The sequence below is a fragment of the Sus scrofa genome, chromosome X (genome assembly GCF_054392235.1).
Source record: "Sus scrofa isolate SSC_HxYL_T2T_F1_AM1 chromosome X, Sscrofa_HxYL_maternal_Yorkshire_Landrace_v2.0, whole genome shotgun sequence".
Lineage (NCBI taxonomy): Eukaryota > Metazoa > Chordata > Mammalia > Artiodactyla > Suidae > Sus > Sus scrofa.
In genome coordinates, this window is record NC_139401.1 from 32,145,372 (window position 1) to 32,163,685 (window position 18,314).

Here is an 18,314-nt window from a genome sequence, read left to right on the forward strand (position 1 = left end):
GGAACCTACAGCAAAAATTAATTTTAATTCATTCTTTAAAAAATATTTTGCTAGCTTTGTACTTTTATCTCACTCAAAAATAGTTGAATTTCTTAAAAAGTTCCCCTGAGGGACATTTTTAAAAAAACAAGTTAAAAAATGAAAAGTATTGAGTTCCCTTGTGATACAGCAGGCTAAGGATCCAGCATTGTCATGGTAGCAGCTTAGGTTGCTGCTGTGGTGTGGGTTCAATTCCTAGCCCAGGAACTCTTGCATGCCATGGGCATGGTCAAAAAACAAAAAAGAAGAGAAATATAGAAAATGTCAAATGTATTATTAGCTAACAGGTATGGGAAAATATATTGTAATAATTATTTAAAATCAGATTATAATCACTTTGTATACATGATTGCTTATTATATTTCTAATTATTTCTGCAAACCTTGTTTTCTTAAATTATTTGGACAAATGCTAGCAGGATTTACACTAAAACTGATTTCTCAGCAACATACTGATAAAACATTCAACCACATTCCATTTTCTTCCATTGGACTCAAAGTTGAATTTCCTCTAATAATGTGCTTAGCATTAATAAAGAATAATAAAAAGCTCACAAACTCACTTTAATTTAAATTTTCATTCAGGAAGTGCTTGTCTGATATAATTCAGCTGATAAATATGAACCTATGTGTTTATCAAATCCCTAAGAAGATTATCTAAATCAACTCCGTGTAATTACCATTCACCATCTGTTCCACCAGGGCCTGAGCTGATCTGCTGGCATCTTGCAGTTTTCTGAACTTCTCGGCTTTTTCTCGCTCTATGGCCTGCAGCATGATAGCAAAGGTGAGTATTTCAATACAAGGATTATGAAACTACACAGTCATTATAACTTCTACTTGCCCTTTCAAGCCTTAAGATAATTCACTCTGTCAGCTTATCATGTGAATCTAAAGATTTTTTTCTCAAGTTCTTGGCACTAGAAACATCAAAATGGCAATGAAGCACAAACTATTTTCATATTGAATTGTTACATTTTAAAAAATAATATGTCTACTCTTAACTTTTTTTACATAATAGTTTCTGAGGCATTATAATCTAAGATTGCTCTCTCCCCCACAAAAAAGGAACCAACAAAGGCAAATCATAACAAACCATGAAAGGATAAAGTGTCAGATAGCTAAAATGGAAATTACCCTTTAAAAATACACCACTAAAATTACTCCTAATAATATAAGTATATTTAATTTATTAAAAATCAAATGGAAAATCCAGTAAGTGTATACAATGGGAAGAAGTACACCAGCATAAATACCTGAGAAAAAAAGTCCCTTCATATTTAACTAAATACAAGAGTACAGGTTAATTTTTCTCTCTAAAATTGTCAAAGAATTCCCATTTCAATAGATTCAGTTTCATAAAGCCTTCTAATTCCTTTGTTAATTTCACCTAACCAGAGTTATCTTTTGAACAAAAACACATTTAACAAAATGTTGCATGTGATACTGTTGAATTTAGCTAATAACTTCTCTACAGAGATATTAATTTTATGCTATGATACAGTAGAACTAGATTACTACAGTCATTAAAAAGATGTGGCTATAACAATGTTATATGTCCTGAAACTAAGTACCTGCAGAAAAAGCAAGCTCTAATGTACTTAACATATAGGAAGAGCAATACTTCTGTGATTAAATAATGGTATTATACAAAGATTTCACTTGAGTGTGTGAAAGAGGTTATTCTATATCAAACTCTGTTTTTAAACTTTTAGACCTGTAGGCATTTAAACAAATATTCCAAAGTTTAATATTGAGGTATATGTGGGAAGCATATAATAGATAAAGTTATGCTGTGAGGAACAATGTTCAGTAGAACTTTCTGCAAAGATGGACATATTCTTTACCTGCACAGTCCAATACATCCCACTAGCCTCATGTGGGTACTGAACACTTGAAACATGGCAAGTATGTCTGGGGATGTTAATTTTTAATTTAATCTAATCTAACTTAAATTTTAAAAGCTACAATGCGTCGTGTCAATTTTAATTGTATGGTGCAGATCTAGTGTCTTCCTTCTGAAAGCAAATAGATAAAGATATGTAGACATAAAGATTACATAATATAGCAACATCAAAAATAATTTCAGAGAAATAAGTGATCATCTAGACTGGACATTTCCCAAGCCCACCAAGTTCTGGGAATGCTCATAAAATAATCCCTGTATTTTTAAATATTTTTTAAAAATTCTCCAATTTAAAGAAGTAGTCACAAGTGAATAGAGAGCTTTTGAATTTTAAAATTTCAAGAACTAGGATTATTGGATTCAAGGTCAAAGAGTACAAAATGCTAAAAGAGCATATGGACAATGGAATACACCAAATCAGGAAAAACTGTAATATACAAAATACTAACTAAAATTTAGCAGAGTAAAGGAAATAAAACACTATAAAATGATAGTATTCATTTTTAAAAAATTATTTATAGCCTAGCTGGAATATATATATATACACATACACATATATATATTTTTAAATTATGCCATCAAGGGCAGCAAATGAGAACTCAGGTTTATCTCATCAGTAGCAAAACTCCAAAGCATAAAGACATATTTTAGCATCTTGGATTCTACTTGAAAATTTATTCGAAGTACAAAGATTGTAGTGTTCAGGGATTTCATGCCCCCAGGATCTCATACCAATTAGCAGGTGAAACTTCTGGGTTATCTTGAAAGTCAGTTTCACAAAGACCTTACTGAATTGTTTACAAAGCATGTGCACAACCATGGAAGCTCTCAGTTTGCTAGGTGAACTGAAAAGTCCATGAAAATATTTGTCCTTTGTCTTTTTAGGGCCGCAGCCGTGGCATATGGAGGTTCTCAGGCTAGGAGTCCAATCAGAGCTGTTGCTGCCGACCTAACCACAGCCACAGCAACGACAGATCCAAGCCATGTCTGCGACCTACACCACAGCTCATGTCAACGCTAGATCTTTAACCCACGGAGTGAGGCCAGGGATAGAACCCACAACCTCATGCTTCAGAGTCAGATTCATTTCTGCTGTGCCACGACGGGAACTGCTACAATATATATTTAAAGGTAACAGCCTAAACTCCAAAATTCACATTTTCTCAATTCTCAACTTTTGTCTTCTAAATTCTCTGTCCTTAACATCTAATTGGCACACATTTCCCATTACTTTAAATTTGTTCTCCAATTAAAAAGCAAATGCTATGTGCAAAGGACCCTGAGCATTTAGAAGAAAAAAAAAGCACATTCTAAATCAATATATAATATCTAAATATTCACAGCTATCAAGGGCTACAGCAAGATTTTGGTTATGATATTCTTATAAACATATCCTTTGAAAAATAAACCTTGTTTAGAAATAGCATTATCTCTGACTTTCATAAATTTCTTATACTTAAGTATAACAATGACAAATGGAAAGAAGTTTGTTTACAACTGACATCAGTAACATTTTGTTCCACGTTTGAGGTATCAAGTGTTAGCAAAAAAAATTTTTTTTCTTGCTTTTTAGGGCCACACCCATGGCATAAGGAAGCTCCCAGGCTAGAGGCTGAATTGGAGCTACAGCTGCTGACCTACACCACAGCTCATGGCAACGCCAGATCCTTAATCCACGGAGTGAGGCCTGGAATTGAACCCACTTCCACATGGATACTACTTGGGTTCATTACCACAGAGCCATAATGAGAACTCCAGAAAAAATTAATTTCAATTTATTCTTTAAAAAGATATTTTGCCATATGATATCACTTACAACTGGAATCTAATATCCAGCACAAATGAACATCTCCTCAGAAAAGAAAATAATGGACTTGGAGAAAAGACTTGTGGCTGCCTGATGGGAGGGTGAGGGAGTGGGAGGGATTGGGAGCTTGGGCTTATCAGACACAATTTAGAATAGATTTACAAGGAGATCCTGCTGAGCAGCATTGAGAACTTTGTGTAGATACTCATGTTGCAACAGAACAAAGGGTGGGGAAAAAAATGGAATGTACACATGTAAGGATAACTTGATTCCATTGCTATACAGTGGGACAATAAAATTAAAAAAAAAAATAGGAGTTCCCATCGTGGCGCAGTGGTTAACGAATCCAATTAGGAACCATGATGTTGCGGGTTCGGTCCCTGCCCTTGCTCAGTGGGTTAACGATCCGGTGTTGCCGTGAGCTGTGGTGTAGGTTGCAGACATGGCTCGGATCCCGCGTTGCTGTGGCTCTGGTGTAGACCGGTGGCTACAGCTCCGATTGGACCCCTAGCCTGGGAACCTCCATATGCCGCAGGAGTGGCCCAAGAAATAGCAAAAAGACAAAAAATAAATAAATAAATAAAAATAAATAAAAATAAAAATAAAAAAATATTTTGCTAGCTTTGTACTGAGGGACATTTTTTAAAAAACTAGTTAAAAAATGAAAACTACTGAGTTCCCTTGTGGTGTAGCAGGGTAAGGATCCAGCATTGTCATGGTAACAGCTAGGATTGCTGCTATGGTGTGTATTCTTTCAGTATATTGCAAGAATGTATAATATACATCTAACAAGGGGGTGTAGTAACTAAGCAGTACACATAAAGGCCAATCAGCCTATAGCCTGTCAGTGTCCATACCAAGTGACCAGGTCTTCCTTCTGATATCTTTGTCCCTATGATGCATTATTGGTTAAATATTTTGAATACCATCCCTGACTATATCCAAACTATCAAGCTACTTTTGCTTTTAGTAGTCAGATAGGTTCAAATCTGTTTGCTTCAACTTCATTGAAATATTCCTAGAAGCAGCATATCATGCCTGAAAGAGAGATGAACTTGTAACTGGATCGTCAGGGTTTTAATATTGGATCTAATACTTTCTGTTTCTATGATCTTGGATATATGACTTAATCTTATTGCTGCTCTTTGTATCCTATGTAATATAGAATAAAATAAAGCTGATTCTATATCACATACTTACTATGAAATACATATGAAATAATGTACATACACTGTAATTTGGTGCACAATGTAAGGCACTCCATTTTTATTATGGTTATGTCAATGTTTTTAAAATCTTTCACAAACCTATTTGTGCCCCACTTTCCTCCTCTGTCAAATTGGAAAAGTAATAGTACATATACTCCAGAGATGATACTTTTGTTGTGGTAATAATGGTAGTATTCTTATAATATATATATGAGGTAACTGAAATATTGTGGTTAAGAAAACAAGATATTTAAGCTTGAATACTATGAATTAAATAACCAATTTTAAGTTTATCTCTGTGTTAGTAATACTAATTGATTATTCCATTAGATGCTTATAATAAAGAGATTATGTTCATGGCATTCAGAAACCATTACTGATGATAATTACTTTTCATCATTTATAAAGAAAAGAAGGTGTTCAGATTCTACTCATATAATTTCACATAAAAAATAAAAATCAATGTAGATAAAATAGAAATCACTCTGATAAGGAAAGCATAATTCTAAAACTTTAACTCAAAGAACACCAGTTTGTTGTCATTCTTACTGTTGTCATTTTTTCTTATTCTTTCTGTCTTCTTCTTTCTGTCTTTTTATTTCTTTTAAGCTGATGTAGTTCAAATTTACAGTACCCAAAATCTTGATCCTTTGTGGCCTTACTCATTGAGTTAAGGACCCTGTGTTGCTGTGAGCTGTGGTATAGGTCACAGACACGGTTTGGATGTTGTGCTGCTGTGGTTGTAGCCAACAGCTGTAGCTCCAGTTTGACCCCTAGCCTGTGAATTTCCATGCACTGTGGGTACAACCCTAAAAAATAAAAAAATAAGAAAGAAAAAGAAAAGAAAACAACAAAGAATATAAATGAAACCAAAAGATGGTCCTTCAAAAAGATCAACAAAATTGCTAAATCATTAGCCAGTTTCATCAAAAAAAAAAAGGGACAGGACTCAAATCAATAAGATTAGAAATGAAAAAGGAGAAGTTACAACTGACAGCATCCAAACACAAAGGATCTTAAGAGACTACTATGAGCAACTATATGCCACTAAAATGGACAGCCCAGAAGAAATGGGAAAATTCTTCCAAAGACTTCCAAGACTGAACCAGGAAGAAATAGAAAATATGAATAGACCAATCTCAAGTACTGAAATTGAAACTATGATTTTAAAACTTCCAAAAAAACAAAGTCCAGGACCTGGTGGCTCCACAGCTGAATTCTATCAAACATTCAAAGAAGAGTTAACACCTATTCTTCTGAAACTCTTTCAAAAAATTGAAGGAACACTCCCTATCTCATTCTATGAAGCATCACCCCAAAACCAAAACCAGACAAACATATCACAAAAAAATGAAAATTACAAGTCAACGTCATTGATGAATATAGATACAAAAATCTTCAGCAAAATATTAGCAAACCAAATCCAACCATATATTAAATGGATTGTATATTATGATCAAGTGGGATTTATCCCAGGGATGCAAGGATTCTTCAATATCACCAAATAAATCAATATGATATACAATATCAACAAACTGAAGAGTAAAAACCATATGATCATCTCAATAGATGCATAAAATATTTTTGACAAATTCAATACCCATCTCTAATAAAAACTCTCCAGAAAGCAGGCATAGAGGGACATAATAAAATTCATATACAACAAACCCACAGCTAACAGCATGCTTAATTGTGAAAAGCTGAAAGCATTGCCACTAAGATCAGGAACATGACAAGGATGTCTGCTCTCACCACTGCTATTCAACATAGTCTTGGAAGTCTTAGCCATGGCAATCATTGAAGAAAAATAAACTAAAGGAGTCCAAACTGGAAAAGAAGAAGTAAAATTGTCACTGTTTGCACATGACATGATACTATACATGGAAAATCCTAAGGATGCCACTAAAAAACTGTTAGAGCTCATCAATTAATTTGGTAAAGTTGCAGGATACAAAATTAATACACAGAAATCTCATGCATTCCTATAAACTAACAGTGAAAGATTAGAAAGAAAAATTATGGAAACAATTCCATTTACCATCACACCAAAAAAGAATAAAATACCTAGGAATAAACCTACCTAAACAATCAAGAGACTTTTACTCCAAAAACTGTAAGATGATGATGAAAGAAACCAAAGATGACACAAAAAGATGGAAAGATGAATATTGTCAAAATGAGTATACTATCTAAGGCAATCTAAAGATTCAACAAAATCTATCAAATTATGAATAACATTCTTCACAGGACTTGAACAAAATATTTTTAAAATATGTATGGAAACACAAAAGACCAAGAATAACCAAAGCAATATTAGAAAAGAAAAGCAGAACTGGAGCAATCGGGCTTCCTGACTTCAGACTATACTATAAATCTACATTCATCAAAATGGTATGGTACTGGCATAAATACAGAAATATAGATCAGTGGATCAGGATAGAAAGCCCAAAAATAAACCTAAGAACCTGTGGTCAATTAAGCTATGACAAAGGAGGCAAGAGCATAGAATGGAGAGTATACAGTCTCTTCAATAAGTGGTGATGGGAAACCGGACTGCTACATATAAAAGAATGAAATTACAGCATTTTATAAGAACATACACAAAAATAAATTCAGAATAGATTAAAGACTAAATGTAAGGCCAGACACATACTATAAAATTCCTAGAGGAAAACATAGGGAGAACACTCTTTGACATAAATCATGGTAAAATCTTGTTTGATTTACCTTCTAGAGTAATGAAAATAAAAACAAAAATAAACCAATGGGAATTATTTAAACTTAAAAACTGTTGCATAGCAAAGGAAACCATTTAAATTATTTAAACTTAAAAACTGTTGCATAGCAAAGGAAACCATTTAAAAAGATGAAAAACTGCCCAGAGAATGGTGTAAAATCTTTGAAAAAAAAAGCAATCAACAAGGGTTTAATCTCCAAAATATACAAAAATCTCATATAGCTTTAAATCAAAGAACAATACAATCCAATTTTAAAAACGGGCAGAATATCTAAATAAACATCTCTCCAAAGAGAACAAATTGCCAAAAAACACATGAAAATTTGCTTATCATCACTAATTAGCAGCAAAATGCAAAGCAAAACTACAAGGAGGTATCACCTGATACTAGCCAGAATTGCCATCATCAAAAAGTCTACCAAAAATAGGAGTTCTAGTCATTGCTCAGTGGTTATTGAATCCAACTAGGAACCATGAGGTTACAGGTTCGATTCCTAGCCTTGCACAGTGGGTTAAGGATCTGGTATTGCCATGAGCTGTGGTGTAGGTCACAGATGCAGCTCAGATCCCGAGTTGCTATGGTTCTGGCATAGGCTGGCAGCTATAGTTCCGATTAGACCCCTAGCCTGGGAACCTCCATATGCCACAAGTGCAACCTTAGAAAAGACAAAAAGACAAAAAAAAAAGTCTACCAAAAATAAATGCTGGAGAGGGTGTGGAGGAAAAGGAACCTTTTTACACTGTTGTTGGGAATGTGAATTGGTACAACCACTGTGGAAGACAGTATGGAGCTTCCTCAGAAAACAGAATATAGAACTACCATATGATCCAGCTATCCCACTCCTGGACATATACCCATAGAAAACCATAATTTGAAAAGAAAAATGCACGCCAATGTTCATTATAGCACCATTTACAATAGCCAAGACATGGATGCAACTTAAACATCCACTGACAGAGGAATAGATAAGAAGGTGTGATACATGTATGCAAGGAATATTATTTAGCCATTAAAGAATGAAATAGAGGGGATGAGGAAGATGGTGGAGTAGTAGGACATGAGGCTCACCTACCCTGACAAATACATTGAGAATGCATCTACATGTGGAACTATTCATGGAGAAAAACTGCTAAAAACTGACAAAAGACCTCACTGTCATGATAGAGCAAGAAAAACTTCTTGAAACCAGATAAGACAAAAGAAAGAAGAAAGAATGAAAAGAGAGACGTGAAAGAAGCAAGACAGAGGAATTCCCCTTGTGGTGCAGTGGAAACAAATCTGACTAGGAACCATGAGGTCGTGGGTTTGATACCTGGACTCACTCAGTGGGTTAAGGATCTGGCATTGCCATGAGCTGTGGTGTAGATCACAGACACTGTTCAGATCTGGTGTTGCTTTGGCTGTGGTGTAGACTGGTGGCTACAGCTCAAATTAGACCCCTAGCCTGGGAACCTCCATATGCTGCAGGGGTGGCCCTAAAAAGACCGAGAAAAAGACAAAAAAAAAAAAAGAAGCAAGATAGGACCTGTACCCCTAGAAGGGAGCTGGAAAGAAAAAAATCTGCTGCATGCTGGGAAGTTACCCCACCAGCAAGAAGATCAGCCAAGACACAGAAGGAACTCTAGATAATCAATGTGAAGCAGTTAAAATGGAAACAAATTTCCACAAATGGTCAGTGCTATAGGGAAATGTATGTAGGTGTCAGCAGGTGTCAGGAACTAAAACTCTGGCCTTAGAGGTCAGACAAAAGAGAGATATGGGGCTGGTGATGTGGGGAGAAGAAAAAAAAATAACAGGGTAGGGCTCATGGAAAGAGCCTGGAGGGACTAGACTATAGGGTGACCACATTTGAGAGTGCAGGCAGAAAACATCCAGTCAGGCTTAGAGGCTAGGCACCATTGTTTTGGGGTGCTGGAAGGAAGGGGAAGGATGTACCACTACCATATTGTTCCCTGTGCACATGCTTTTAGGCTGCAAGACACAGTCTGCTTCAGCTCTGGGAGCAACTTGGCAGCAGAGGCTGCCTAGCAACAGCTGAGAAGCAGCCCTTCACTAAGGGCTACAGAGAACTTGTAATAAGTGGACCAGATGGCTTCACAGGTGGAGTCTACCAAACATACAAAGAACTTATATACCCATCCTTCTTAAACTTTATCAAAAAGTTGAACAGGAAGGAATAATCCCAAAGACATTCTATTAAGCCACAACCACCTTAATACTAAAACCAAAGATACTACCAAAAAAGAAAGTATGGGCCAATATCTTCAATGAACATAGACACAAAAATTCTCAACAAAATTTTAGCCAAATGAACCAACAACATATAAAAAAGATCTGGAATTCTTCTCTCCCAGACAATATTACAAAGCTACAGTGAGTAAGACAGTGTGGTACTGGTACCAAAACAGACATACAGAGCAATAGAACAGAATAGAGAACCCAGAAATAAACACAGACACCTATGGTCAATTAATCTTTGACAAAGGAGGTAAGAATATAAAATGGGGAAAAGACAGTCTTTTTAGCAAGTAGTTCTGGGAAAACTGGACAAGTGCATCTAAATCAATGAAACTGTAACACACCCCAACACAATGCACAAAGATAAACTTAAAATGGCTTAGAGACTTAAATGTAAGACAAGAAACCATCAAACTCCTGGAAGAGAACATAGGCAAAACATTCTCTGACAGCAACCTCACAAATGTTTCTCAGGTCAGTCTCACAAGGCAACAGAAATAAAAGCAAAAATAAACAAATGGGACCTAATCAAACTGATAAGTTTTGCAAACCAAGGGAAACCAAAAAGAAAAAAAAAATACAACTTACAGAATGGGAGAAAATAGTTTCAAACAATGTAAGTCACAAGGGCTTCATCTCTAAAATATACAAACAACTTATACAACTCAACAGCAAAAAAAGCCAACAACCCAGTGGAAAAATGGGCAAAAGACCTGAATGGACATTTCTCCAAAGAAGGTATACAGATGGCCAATAAGTACATGAAAAAATGCTCAACATCCCTGATTATTAGAGAAATGCAAATCAAAATTACCGTGAGATACCACCTCATACCAGTCAGAGTGGCCATCATTAATAAGTCCACAAATAACAAGTGCTGGAGATACTGTGGAGAAAAGAGAACCCTCCTGCACTGTTGGTGGGAAGGTAAATTGGGACAACCACTATGGAAAACAGTATGGAGGTACCTTAGAAAACTATGCATAGAACTACCATATGACCCAGCAATCCCACTCTTGGGCATATATCTGGACAAAACTTTCCCTGAAAAAGACACATGCACCCACATGTTCATTGCAGCACTATTCACAATACCCAAGACATGGAAACATCCTAAATGTCCATTGAGCGACAACTGGATTAAGAAGATGTGGTATATATACACAATGGAATACTACTCAGTCATAAAGAATAACAAAACAATGCCATTTGCAGCAACATGGATGGAACTAGAGACTCTCATACTGAGTGAAGTAAGTAAGAAAGAGAAAGACAAATACCATATAACATCACTTATATCTGGAATCTAATATATGGCACAAATGAGCCTTTCCACAGAAAAGAAAATCATGGACATGGAGAACAGAGTTGTGGTTGTCGAGGAGGAGGGGGAGGGAGTGGGATGGATTTGGAATTTGGGGTTAATAGATGCAAATTATTGCTTTTGGAATAGATAAACAATGAAATCCTGCTATATACCACTGGGAACTATGTCTGGTCACTTGTGATGGATCACAATAATGTGAGAAAAAAGAATGTATAAATGTATGTATGACTGGGTCACCCTGCTATACAGTGGAAAATTGACAGAACACTGTAAACCAGCTATAATAGAAAAAATAAAAATCATTATAAAATTAAAAAATTAAAAATATAAACTCCGAAGGTCTTAGACTTAAAAGTAAGGCAAGATACCATAAAACTCCTAGAAGAGAACATAGGCAAAACATTCTCTGACAACAACCACACAAACGTTTCCTTAGGTCAGTCTCACAAAGAAATAGAAATAAAAAAAAAAAACCAATGGGACATAATCAAACTTAAAAGCTTTTGCACAGCAAGAGAAACCATTAAAAAAAAAAAGACAATTTACAGAATGGGAGAAAATAGGTTCAAATGATGCAACCGACAAGGGCTTAATCTCCAAAATATACAAACAACTCATATAACTCAACAGCAAAAAAACAACAACCCCATTGAAAAATGGGCAAAAGACCTGAATAGACATTTTTCCAAAGAAGATATACAGATGGCCAACAAACACATGAAAAAAATGCTCAACATCACTGATTATTAGAGAAATGCAAATCAAAACTACCATGAGATACCACTTCACACAGGTCAGATTGGCCATCATTAACAAGTCAACAAATAACAAATGCTGGAGAGGGTGTGGAGAAAAGGGAACCCTCCTACACTATCAGTGGGCATGTAAATTGGTAAAACTACTATGGAAAATAGTACATAGGTGCCTCAGAAAAATAAATATAGAGTTACCATATGATCCAACAATCCCACTCCTGGGCATATATCAAGAAAAAATTTTCACTGAAGAAGATACATGCTCCTGCATGTTCACTGCAGCACTATTCACAATAGCCAAAACATGGAAACAACCTAATTTCCATCAAGAGATGAGTGGATTAAGAAGATGTGGTACATATACAAAATGGAATACTACTCATCCATAAAAAAAGAACAAAATCATGTCATTTGCAGTAACAAATGAAGTCAGAAAAGAAATACAAATACCATATGATATCACTTATATCAGGAATAAAATATATGGCACAAATGAACATGTCTACAGAAAATAAAAATCTCATGGACATGGAGACTTGTGTTTGCCAAGGGGTAATGGGAGAGAGTGGAATGAACTGAGACTTTGCAGTTAGTACATGCAAACTATTGTATTTGGATAGGATAAAAAATGAAATCCTGCTGTGTAGCCAGGGAACTATATATAATCACTTGTGATGGAACATGATGGAGGATAATATGAGAAAAAGAATTTATATATATATATATATATACACATTTTGGGTCATTTTGCTGTACAGCAGAAATTGCCATAACACTAAATCATCTATAATAAAATTAAAAAAAATGCATTTGAAATTAAGAAAACAGCAACCAGAAACAATTCTGCACACATAGAGATGGTATATCAAAATACACTGGAAACCAGAAAACAAATAACTATAATGGACACACACATAAAAAAAGTAAAAGCAAGAGGAGACAAGATGGTGGAAGAGTAGGGAGACATGCTCGCCCTCTCCCACAAACACAACAAAAAAAGCACATCTACAGAATAAATGACTCGCACAGAACAGCAACCAATCGCTGGCAGAAGAACCTAAACTTCAATAACGGCAAGAAGTTCGTGATATTACTAGGCAAAACAAGAGAAAAGAGAGTGAGAGAAGGTGAATCCAAGCTGGACGGGTGCTCCCGAAAGGGAACTGAGGAGGAGAAAGGGATCCCGCACCCTGGAAAGTCAACTACTCAGGGGAAAGATCAAATGAACCAGAGGAATCTTCAGATGCAGAGAAGAGTGTAGCAGTAAGTTGGAGTTCTGAAAAGCTGATCAAGAATCGAACGGACCATCTGAACTACGGGCACAGTCACCAAAAATTAAGACCCCAGGGTGGGGGCTGGGCACCGAGACCTTGGCTCCAGGGGTTAGTCCCCGAGAAAGGGCTGGGGGGACGGGGTGGAGCAGAGACTGCTTGGGAGGTCTAGAAACCGGTCTGTCAAGTTTGACAGGGCAGGGACTGCCTGGGAGACTAGAAAACAAATCTGTCACAGAGGAAGGGAGCAATATTCTAGGGGCAGGGAAGTGGAAAGTCACATCAGAGGGAACCTGGGAGAAGAGCCTGGTCTGCGCCCATGCTGGGGAGGGGAGAGAAGAAGGGGTGGGTCCCCATAGAATACTCCCCACGCCACAGCAAGCTTACCGGCCCGCTAGCTAGCAGAAAGCTGTGCTTCCCAGTGCATCCCCTCCCCCCACCCCCACCACCCCCTATGCTCTCGCCAGACCTGGGGCTGCCTGCCATCCGGGAGGGTGGCCTCAAAAATTGCCTGAAGCTACCACCACAGGGGCTGTCCCTGCACAGGCCTGCTTGCCCTTTGGAGGGGCTACACTTCTGCAGAGCAGCACCAAACACCACCAGCCCCTGAGAAAAGGCCTGCAGCCCAGAAAAGCTAGAACAAGCCTAGCCAGGCCATGAAAAGATCTGCCTAATTCTCAGACAGTCTTTTTGAGTTGGGCTTCCCTGGGGAGGAGCCTCTCGGGTTTTCAGCGGCCCTGCTAGCCGCCCAAGCCCCCAGGGGGTGCCGAGCTATAGCGGATCAGCTGCATAGGACTGCCAGCTCCAGGCAGGACCCCCTGCAGCCCAGAAAAGCTGCAACAAGCCTGGCTGAGCCGGGAAAAGATCTCAGACAGTCTTTCTGAGTCGGACTGCCCTGGGGAGGAGCCACTTGGGTTTTCAGCAGCCCTGCTAGATGCTCAAGCCCTCAGGGGGTGCCCCACTCCCACGGAATAGCTGCTCAGCACCACCAGGCCCCTGGAGGAGCCCCTGCAGCCCAGAAAAGCTACAACAAGCTTGGCCAGACTGTGAAAAGATCTGCCTACATTCTCAGGCCATCCTTCTGAATTGGGCTGCCCTAGGGAAGAGCCTCTTAGGTTCTCAGTGACCCAGATAGCTTCTCCAGCCCCCAGGGGGCGCTGCACTCCTGAGGAACAGCTGCCCAACACCGCCAAACCCCTGCAAGAACCCCACAGCCTAAAAACACCAGAGCAAGCTCTGCATGACCAAGTGAAATCTGCTACCATCATGGTGTGGACCTCCCAGTCCTGTCTGCCCTCAGGAAGTCCTCCTTTGCTTCAAAGAGACCCTGTTAGCCCCATCAACACTCCAGAAAAGCCACACTGCCTCAAAAAAGACTGACCAACAACGCCAGCCCTCAGGAAACATTCCATGGCAGTGATAAGGCAAACACTGCCCAGTCACAGAGAGTACAACTCCCTCAGGAAAAAAGAAAACAACAAGCAAGATGAAGAAGCTGAGAAACCACCCCCAGCCAAACCAACAGGAGAACTCACCTAAAACAGTCAACAATGAAACAGATCTCTGCAGTCAGACAGACCTGGAGTTCAAAAGAGAAATAGTGAAAATACTGAAGGAATGAAGAGAAGATATGAACAGTAATGCAGATACCCTCAGAAAGGAACTAGAAAATATAAGGAGGCGCCAAGAAAAACTAGAAAATTCATTTGCAGAGATACAAACTGAACTAAGGGCAGTAAAATCCAGAATGAATAATGCAGAAGAATGAATCAGTGATATGGAAGATAGAATAATGGAAATCACCCAATCAGGTCAGCAGACAGAAAACCAAATCAAAAAACTGGAAAGCAATATAAGAGACCTATGTGATAATATAAAGCGGGCCAATCTACGCATAATAGGAATTCCAGAAGGAGTAGAAAAAGATAAGGGAATGGAAAATATATTTGAAGAAATTATCGCTGGAAACTTCCAAAACCTAAAGGATACTGAGTTCAAGATACAGGAAGCACAGAGGGCCCCAAACAAGTTGAACCCAAATAGACCCACAGCAAGACACATCATAATAAAAATGGCAAAAGTTAGTGATAAAGAGAGGATCCTAAAGGCAGCAAGAGAAAAGCAGAATGTTTCCTACAAGGGAACCCCCATAAGCTTATCATCTGATTTCTCCACAGAAACACTACAGGCCAGGAGGGAATGGCAAGAGATATTTAAAGTGCTAAAAGGAAAAAATATGCAACCTAGAATACTCTATCCAGCAAAAATATCATTTAAAATAGAAGGGGAAATAAAAATTTTTTCCAACAAACAAAAACTAAAAGAATACAGCAACACAAAACCCAGGCTAAAAGAAATACTGAAAGGGCTTCTCTAAACCAAAAAGAAAGGAAGGAAAGGGAAGAAAAAAGAAAAGAAAAAAAAAAAGAACAAGAGGAAGAACTAGGACTGAAGAAACCACAATCAGAGAGCAGTCACTCAAATAAGCCAGCATACAGATTTAATCATGAACATGCTTCAAACAAAATAAAATTAAAAAGAAAAAAATAAAAAAGAGTCATCAAAACCATAAAATGTGGGCAAGGGATGTTAGGAAATAAATAACCCTTTTTGTTTGTTAGTTTGTATGTTTCTCTTCTTAATTTTAATATAATAATGAAGTGTTTGAACTTACAGGACCATCAGGCTAAAACACACAATTATAGGAAGGGGTTAGCATACTTAAAAAACAGGGCAACCGCAAGCCAAAACCAAATATTGCATTTGCAAAAAATGAAAAAAAAAAACCACTCAAGCAGATAACAGGAGACCATCCAACAAAAAAAAAAAAAAAAAGAAAGGAATAAAGAAAGAATGGAGAACCATAGAATCAACTGGAACACGAGGTTCAAAATGGCAATAAATAATCATCTATCAATTATCACCTTAAATGTCAATGGAATGAATGCCCCAATCAAAAGACACAGAGTGGCTGAGTGGATAAAAAGGCAAAAAGCTTCAATATGCTGCCTACAAGAAACTCACCTTAGGACAAAGGATACATATAGATTGAAAGTGAAAGGGTGGGTAAAAATATTTCATGCCAATAGTCATGACAGAAAAGCGGGAGTTGCAATACTCATATCAGACAAAATAGACTTTAAAACAAAAGACATAAAGAAAGACAAAGAAAGACACTACTTAATGATTAAGGGATCCATCCAAGGAGAGGATATTACTATAGTCAACATATATGCCCCAAATATAGGAGCACCCAGATACATACAACAAATACTAACAGACATAAAGGGAGATATTGAGGATATACAATCATAGTAGGAGACTTGAACACCTCAGTCACATCAATGGACAGATCCTCTAGACAGAAAACCAATAAGGCAACAGAGATCCTAAAGGAAACAATAGAAAAGTTAGACTTAATTGAAATCTTCAGGACACTACGTCCAAAAAAATCAGAATGCACATTCTTCTCAAATGCTCATGGAACATTCTCAAGAATCGACCACATATTGGGACACAAAGCTAACCTCAACAAATTTAGGAGCATAGAAATTATCTCAAGTATCTTCTCTGACCACAATGCCATGTAATTAGAAACCAACCATGGGGAAAGGAAAGAGAAAAAACCTATACGTGGAGACTAAACAACATGCTACTAAAAAACCAATTGGCCAATGAGGAAATCAAGAAGGAAATTAAAAAATACCTTGAAACAAATGATAATGAAGATACAATCTCTCAAAATCTATGGGATGCTACAAAAGCAGTGCTCAGAGAGAAATTCATAGCAATACAGGCTTTCGTCAAAAAGGAAGACAGATCTCAAATTGACAACTTAACCCACCACCTAAATGAATTAGAAAAAGAAGAACAAAAAAGACCTAAAGTCAGCAGAAGGAAGGAAATTATAAATATCAAAGAAGAAATCAATAAAATAGAGACTCAAAAAACAATAGAGAATATTAATAAAACCAAGAGCTGGTTCTTTGAAAAGGTAAACAAAATTGACAAACCCCTGGCTAGACTCACTAAAAAGAGGAGAGAAAGAACCCAAATAACCAAAATTATAAATGAAGAAGGAGAAATCACAACAGATACTGCAGAAATACAAAAAACCATAAGAGAATACTATGAAAAACTATACGGCAACAAATTTGACAATCTGGAAGAAATGGACAATTTTCTAGAATCTTACAGCCTGCCAAAACTGAATCAAACAGAAACAGACCAACTGAACAAAACAATCACTAGAAATGAAATTGAATATGTCATAAAAACACTCCCTACAAATAAAAGTCCAGGACCAGATGGCTTCATAGGTGAATTCTACCAAACATACACAAAGGATCTGGTGCCCATCCTCCTTAAACTCTTTCAAAAGATTGAAGAAGAAGGAATACTCCCAAAGACATTCTGTGATGCCACCATAACCCTAATTCCAAAACCAGAGATACCACCAAAAAAGAAAACTATCGCCCAATATCATTGATGAATATAGATGCAAAAATTCTCAACAAAACCTTAGCCAACCGAATCCAACAACATATCAGAAAAATCATACACCATGACCAGGATGGGTTCATCCCAGGATCACAAGGAGAGTTCAACACATGCAAATCAATCAGCATCATACACCACATTAACAAAAAAAAAGTTAAAAATCATATGATCATCTCAATAGATGCAGAAAAAGCATTTGACAAAGTCCAACATCCATTTATGATCAAGACCCTCGCCTTGGAGTTCCCGTCGTGGCGCAGTGGTTAACGAATCCGACTAGGAACCATGAGGTTGTGAGTTCGGTCCCTGCCCTTGCTCAGTGGGTTAACGATCCGGCGTTGCCATGAGCTGTGGTGTAGGTTGCAGACGCGGCTCGGATCCCGCATTGCTGTGGCTCTGGCATAGGCCAGTGGCTCCAGCTCCGATTCGACCCCTAGGCTGAGAACCTCTATATGCCACGGGAGCGGCCCAAAGAAATAGCAAAAAGACAAAAAAAAAAAAAAAAAAACCCTCACCAAAGTGGGTA

At 37.5% G+C, this 18,314-nt stretch overlaps 1 protein-coding gene across 25 annotated transcripts in view; it reads right to left on the minus strand.

The window, feature by feature from the left end:
• DMD (dystrophin) overlaps positions 1-18,314 on the minus strand; it is a 2,611,869-nt gene that overhangs the window by 1,457,515 nt on the left and 1,136,040 nt on the right. For all 25 annotated transcript variants that reach the window (XM_021079543.2, XM_085006422.1, XM_085006420.1 and 22 more), the window contains 1 exon segment: positions 719-806. In XM_021079543.2, the coding sequence (XP_020935202.1) occupies positions 719-806 (88 nt within the window).